Below are 6,945 nucleotides of genomic sequence, written 5' to 3'. Positions count from 1 at the left end.
TTTGATAACACATGCATGTAAAATAAACAACTATCATGCCCAAATATTATTTTGTTAATTACCCATTTCTAGACTAAATTCGAAATTGAGGGTTAGGGTGTAGAATCTTACCTCTAGGATGAAGACCTAGTGAGTTTTCCTTCTTAATCTTCTAAAATTTGAGCAAGAATTGAAGATCAATTATTGAGGAACACCGTCTCACTTTGGGGCACTCTCTCACACTCTAAAATGTCAGATTTTAGCTCAAAAATGGCCCAAAGCGTGTATTTAACGAAGTAGGGTCGAGTTATAAAAACTCAAAAATGGAGCTCCGGAACAAGGTATGCGATCGCATAATAGCCCACGACTTAACAACAATGTGTAAAAGAATTTCTACAATAACACAATGAAACAGGAGAATAACTCAACAATGAAAGATATTCAATGTAACAACAACTTCAATTCAATGCGTGTAAATAACCTAAGAGTCTAAACTGGTCAATTACTACAATAAGCCCGTGCACGGACTGGTCATCTCACGTACACATCTTTCACATAGTTCAAATAATGCAATTAGACCAAATCTTACGGGGAAGTTCCCTCACACAAAGTTAGAAAAAATACGTACCTTAATTAGACCAAATCAACACTCAAAAATAGCTTTTCCTTTAATATTCTCCCCCATGGCTCAAATCTAACAAAAAATGACTTAATATCATCAAATAATGTAAGAGAAACAAATTCCAATCAGTAAAGTTACGTTCTTTACACAATTTCCCAAAAGTCAAACCCGGGGCCACCCGGTCAAAACTCGAGTTCAAGGGTAGAACTCGACTATCCATAACTCCATGAGTCCATATATATATTTTATTTTAAAATCCGAGTCCAATTCGACCCTCAAATCTCACATTTTTATTTTTCAAAATATAGTCAAAATTTCCCAAATATTCTCTTCAAATTCCATGGATTGGATGTTAAAACTCTTAAATAATCATGTACCATAATTCAAATTGGATCAATATCACTTATCCAATAGTTGTATATGCAAATCTCTCCTCAAAGTCGCCTCCCACCGAGTCTAGGGTTCTAAAATATGATAAATAAAGGTAAGTCCTGAAATCCCATTATTTTGTTCAGCTGCAGGTCTCGCAAATGCGAACCCTACAAATACAAAAAATCCATCGCAAAAGCGACACCTACATAACCAAGGGAATATCACAAATGTGACACCGACTTTGCATTTGCAAAGTCAGCCCCTTCGCAAAAGCGGCCAAATGGTCGCAAATGCGAGAAGCCCCAGCTGAGGTCCCATTCGTATTTGCGAGGTTGGCTTTGCAAATGCGAAACCAACCAACCAACTAACCCCTTTGCAAATGCGATGAAAATTTTGTAAAAGTCGTGACCACAAATGCGAACTAGTCTTACATTTGCGATAATTGCAGCACCAGCACACCAGCTGCTGAGAAACAAGCCAAAAACCAATGCGAAACATGTCTGAAACTCACTCGAGCCCTCAGGGCCCCCATACCAAATATCCACAAAAGTCTAAACATATCATACAAACTTGTTCGCGTGATCAAATCACTAAAATAACATCTAGAATCATGAATAGGACACCAAAACACATAAAAAAATTACAATCAACTCAAGAATCGCTAGAAATACAACCATGCGTCTGATTCCTATCAAACAAACTCGGAATGACACCAAATTGTGCAGACAAGTTCCAAATGATAAAATAGACCTATTCTAAGTCCCGAAACAAAAATCTGAACCCGATGGCCATAAAGTCAACCTACGGTCAAACATAGGATATTTCTAAACCTTCAAATTGCTAACTTTTGGCAAACAAGCCAAATCATCCTAGAAACCTCCATATACAATTCCGGCATATGCATAAGTCGAAAATCACTAAACGTACCTATTGGAACCATAAAAATATTGTTCAGAGGTCGTTTTGACAAAAGTCAAACCTCGGTCAAAATTTTTAACTTAAGGTTTTAAACCAAGAACCAAAGGATCCAAGTCGTTCCAAAACCTCCCCGAAACGAAACCAACCATCCCCGCAAGTCATAAAACTACTAATACACATACGGGAAGGATCCTTGTCCAACTAGGCTGAGCTGAAATCTAATACATGAGAATGATCACCATAGTACTTCCGAATCATGGAAACATGAAACACCGGGTGAACGCCCGATAAGCTGGATGGCAATGCAAGTCTGTAGGCCACCTCACCCACTCTCTCAAGAATCTCAAAAGGACCAATATACCGAGGGCTCAACTTTCTCTTCTCCCCGAACTTTATCACACCTTTCATGGGTGAAACTCTGAGTAGGACCCTCTCACCTATCATAAATGCCACATCATGAGCCCTCTGATCAACATAACTCTTCTGCCTAGACTGCGTTGTATGAAGCCGCTCCTGAATCAACTTCCTTCTCCAAAGCATCACGAACCAAATTAGTGCCCAAACACCTAGCCTCCTCAGGCTCAAACTTACCAACCGGAGAACGACATCGCCCCCATATAAGGCCTTATAAAGAGCCATCTAAATGCTCGACTAATAGTTGTTGTAGTAGGCAAACTCTGCAAGCGGTAGAAACTGATCCCACGAAATCAATAACACAGGCACATAACATGTCCTTCAAGATCTAAATAGTGCACTTGGACTGCCTGTCTATCTGGGGATGAAATGTTGTGCTCAACTTGACCTGTGTGCCCAACTCTTGCTGCATTGCTCTCCAGAAATGCGATATTAACTGTGTGCCTCGATTCGAGATAATGGACACCGTCACACCATTAAGACGAACAATCTCACGAAAATAAATCCGAGTCAGCTGCTCTGAAGAGTAAGTAGTCATGACTGGAATGAAGTGTGCCGACCTGGTTAGTCTTTCCACAATAACCCACACAGCGTTGAATCTCCTCAAGGTCTGTGGGAGTCCTACTACAAAATCCATAGTGATACGCTCCCACTTCCACTCCAAAATATCAGGTCTCTAAAGCAAACCACATGATCTCCGATGCTCGTACTTCACCTGCTGACAATTTAAACATCGAGCTACATGCTCCACAATATGTTTCTTAATTCTTCTCCACTAGTAGTGCTACCTCAAGTGCTGGTACATCTTCACGTCACTCGGATGAATGGAGCACCTCGAATTATGGGCCTCCTAAAGTATCAACTCACGCAACACATCCACATTGGGTACACGAATCTGACCCTACTTCCTCAACACCCCATCATCACTAATAGTCACCTCATTGGCATCACCGTGCTGCACCGTGTCCTTCAGAACAAGCAAGTGGAGATCATCATACTGACGCGCCTTGATGCACTCAAAATAAAGAAAACCGTTAAACCATGAAAGAAAGAACCCGACTAGGCTCCAAAATATCCAACCTCACAAACCTGATGGCCAAAGCCTGAACATCCAAAGTTAACGTCCTCTCCCCAATCGGAATAAAAGCAAGACTACTCATGCTCTTGACCTTCCTATTCAAAGCATCGCCCACCATATTGGCCTTGCTGAGATGATAAAGAATGGTGATATCATAGTCCTTTAGTAGCTCTAACCAAATATGTTTTCTCAAGTTCAGATCCTTTTGCTTAAACAAGTGTTGTAGACTCTTGTGATATGTGAATGCTTCACAAGACATGCCGTAGAGATAGTGCCTCCAATTCTTCAGTGTGTGCACAATGGATGCCAACTCTAAATTATGTACTGGGTAGTTCTTCTGATGGGGCTTCAACTGATGCGAAGCATAAGCAATCACTCTACCCTCCTACATCAATACACACACAATGTCAATCTGCGAAGCATCACAATAAACCATATAAGAACCCGATCCTGAAGGCAAAAACGAGAACTGGAGTTGTAGAAAGCAGTCTTGAGCTTCTGAAAGCTCTCCTCACACTCGTCAGACCACCTGAATAGAGCACCCTTCTTATTCAATCTAGTCAAAGGAGCTGCGATGGATGAAAACCCCTACACAAAATGGTGATAATACCCAACCAAGCCTAGAAAACTCCAAATCTCGATAGCAGAAGACAGTTTGGGCTAATTCTAAACTGCCTCCACCTTCTTCGGATCCACCTTAATCCCTTTAATAGACACCACATGGCCTAAAAATGCCACCGAATCAAGCCAAAACTCACACTTGAAAAATTTAGCATATAGCTTCTTCTCCCTCAAGGTCTTGAGCACGATCCTCAAGTGCTGATCATGATCCTCCTAGCTGCTAGAATACACTAATATGTCATCAATGAACACAATGACAAAGGAATTAAGATATGACTAGAATAGACTGTTCATGAAGTGCATAAAGTCTGTTGGGGCAATGGTCAGCCCAAATGACATTACCGAAAACTCATAGTGACCATAACGAGTCCTGAAGGCTGTACTCGGAATAGCTAAATCCCGGATATTCAACTGATGGTACCCCGATCTCAAATCAATCTTCGAGAATACCGGAGTACCCTAAAGCTGATCAAACAAATCATCAATACGCGGTAGTGGGTACTTGCTCTTGACTATAACCTTGTTCAACTGCCTATACTCAATACACATCCTTATAGAGTCATGTTTCTTCTTCAAAAATAGAACTGGAGCACCCTAAGGCTAGACACTCGGTCGCATGAAACCCTTATCAAGAAACTCCTAAAGTTGTTCCTTCAATTCCTTCAACTCCACTGGTTCGATGCGATATGGCGGAATAGAGATGGGCTGAGTGCCCAACACCAAGTCAATACCAAAATTGATATCCCTATCGTGCGGCATGCCCTATAAGTTTGTTGGAAACACATCTGGAAAATCTCTCACCATCGAAACTGACTCAACGGTAGGAGTATCAGAACTGATATCCCTCACAAAGGCTAAATATTCTAAGCACCACTATCTACTGTGCCTTCGGGAAATACACCACTCTACTAGGAATATGGCCCACCGAACCCCTCCACTCTAACCGCAGCCCTAGCACAGCCAATGCCAAGGTTTTGGCGTGGGAATCCAGAATAGTGTGATAGGGTGACAACCAATCCTTTCCAAATATAACATCAAAATCCACCATATTGAGTTGCAGAATATAAACTCTAGTCTCATAACACCCGATGGTGACCAAAAATGACCGGTAAACGCGGTCTACCACAACAAAATCCCCAAAAAGCTTAGACACATGAATAGGGGCATTCAAAGAATCAAGAGACATAACCAAATATGAAAAAAGTAAGATGACACATACGAGTAAGTGGACCAGATCAAATAAAATTGATGCATCCATATGATAGACCGGACCAATACCTATAATGGCAGCATCAGATGCAACAACCTCGGTCCTACTCGAAAAAGCATAACAATGGGCTTGACCTCCCCCTCTAGGACGACCTCTACCCACCTGACCTCCACCCTAGCTGGTTATGTTTGTGGAGTAGCAACTGGAGTGGTAACCATAACATGTGAACCCCGTGGAGGTGCACCCCGCCTATGTCTAGGACAATCCCTCACCATATGCCTAGTGTCACCACACCCAAAATAATCTCTCTACAGGCGTACCTGGTGGAACTGAGTCTGACCCGGTCGGCTAGCATGACCTCAGTAGGCACTCCGTGCAGGAGGTACATTGGAAAGTGGTTGTGCAAAATGGGTGCTCTAACGCCTCTGAATGCTGGAGCACTACGAGTATCGTGAAGTGCCGAATAATATAGTCAACTGACATAACCTCTTCCATGACGAGCTGTAACTACAGAGGGGGAAACCACTAAATCCTCTACAATCTCGAGACCTCTTGGCCTCCCTATCCTCCCTCTCCTAGCTACGCATACGCTCTAATCTCCGAGCGATCTCCACAACCTGCTGAAATGGAGTATCAGTCTCCAACTCTTGTGCCATACTGAATAAATCTGCAGACTCGCTCTCTAACTATTGAAACCAAAGCAGGTGCATGGCGGTATAACTCACTAAACCTCATGGCATACTCTAACACCGTCATAGTCCCCTACAGCAACCACTCAAACTATATGCACCATGTATCCCATAGGGTCTGTGGGATGAACTCCATAAAGAATATATCAAAAACCCGAGCCCAAGTAAGTGGCGCTGCATCAGCTGGCCTACCCTACTCATAAGCCTGCCATTATCTATATGCTGACTCCATAAGCTGAAATTTAGTAAAGGCGACCTCGATCACCTCCATGATGCCCATGGCGCAAAGAATACGTTGCCACTGGTACAGAAAACCATGTGAATCCTCTAAAACTATGCCACTAAAAGTAGGAGGATCATACTTCTTGAACCTCTCAACCCTCCTTTGCTCCTCCTCTGATGCAACTGGCCTGACCTTAGGCTGAACCACGATAATGGGTTGTGCTGGCATAAAACCCAGAACCTGAACAACATGGACCTGCTGCTCTAGAGTATGGGCGATAGGAGTCTGAGCTCCTCCCCCAGCCTAAGAAGTAGCTGGTGCAACTAGGATCATTCCCGCTTGAGCTAAAGTACCAAACATGCTCAGAAAATATGCCAAAGTCTCCTAAAGTCCTGGGGTAGCAACATGCACCTCAAGTGCCTGCCCCACTGGAGCTACTAGTGGCTTCTCAGTCGCTTCTCTAGTAGGTGCTCTAGCTGTGGCACGTGCCCCTCCTCGACCTCTACCTCGGCCCCAGTCTCTTGCGGCTCTAGCAGGGGGCGCGGGTGTCTGCTCATCTGATCTGGTAGTGCTTGTCCTCACCATCTGTGAGAGAATAGAAGACAAAGTCTCAAATTCCTAAATGAACAAATTCGCATGATAAGGAATGAAAGAAGTGGAATTTTTAATAGTTTCACAGCCTCTCGAAGATAAGTACAGACGTCTCTACACCGATCCGCAAGAATCTACCAAACTAGCTTATGACTCATAGCACCTATGAACCTAGAGCTCTGATACTAACTTGTCACGACCCCAAAATCCCACCTTTAGGATAGTGAT

The 6,945-nt window shown here is 43.0% G+C and overlaps 1 protein-coding gene across 1 annotated transcript; it reads right to left on the bottom strand.

Moving 5' to 3' along the window:
* Nucleotides 1-3,206: 3,206 nt before the first annotated feature.
* On the bottom strand, nucleotides 3,207-6,711 carry LOC138898864 (uncharacterized). The gene is made up of 5 exons (XM_070184970.1): nucleotides 6,538-6,711; nucleotides 6,169-6,429; nucleotides 3,828-3,971; nucleotides 3,361-3,768; nucleotides 3,207-3,311 (listed from the first exon to the last, which is right to left on the bottom strand). The coding sequence occupies exons 1-5, from the start codon at nucleotides 6,709-6,711 to the stop codon at nucleotides 3,207-3,209; spliced, it is 1,092 nt and encodes a 363-aa protein (XP_070041071.1).
* Between the last annotated feature and the right edge of the window lie 234 nt (nucleotides 6,712-6,945).

Source organism: Nicotiana tomentosiformis, chromosome 9, assembly GCF_000390325.3.
Source record: "Nicotiana tomentosiformis chromosome 9, ASM39032v3, whole genome shotgun sequence".
NCBI classification, from domain to species: Eukaryota; Viridiplantae; Streptophyta; class Magnoliopsida; order Solanales; family Solanaceae; genus Nicotiana; species Nicotiana tomentosiformis.
The sequence above is the reverse complement of the archived record's forward strand: the minus strand, read 5'-3'. Positions and strand labels throughout refer to the sequence as shown.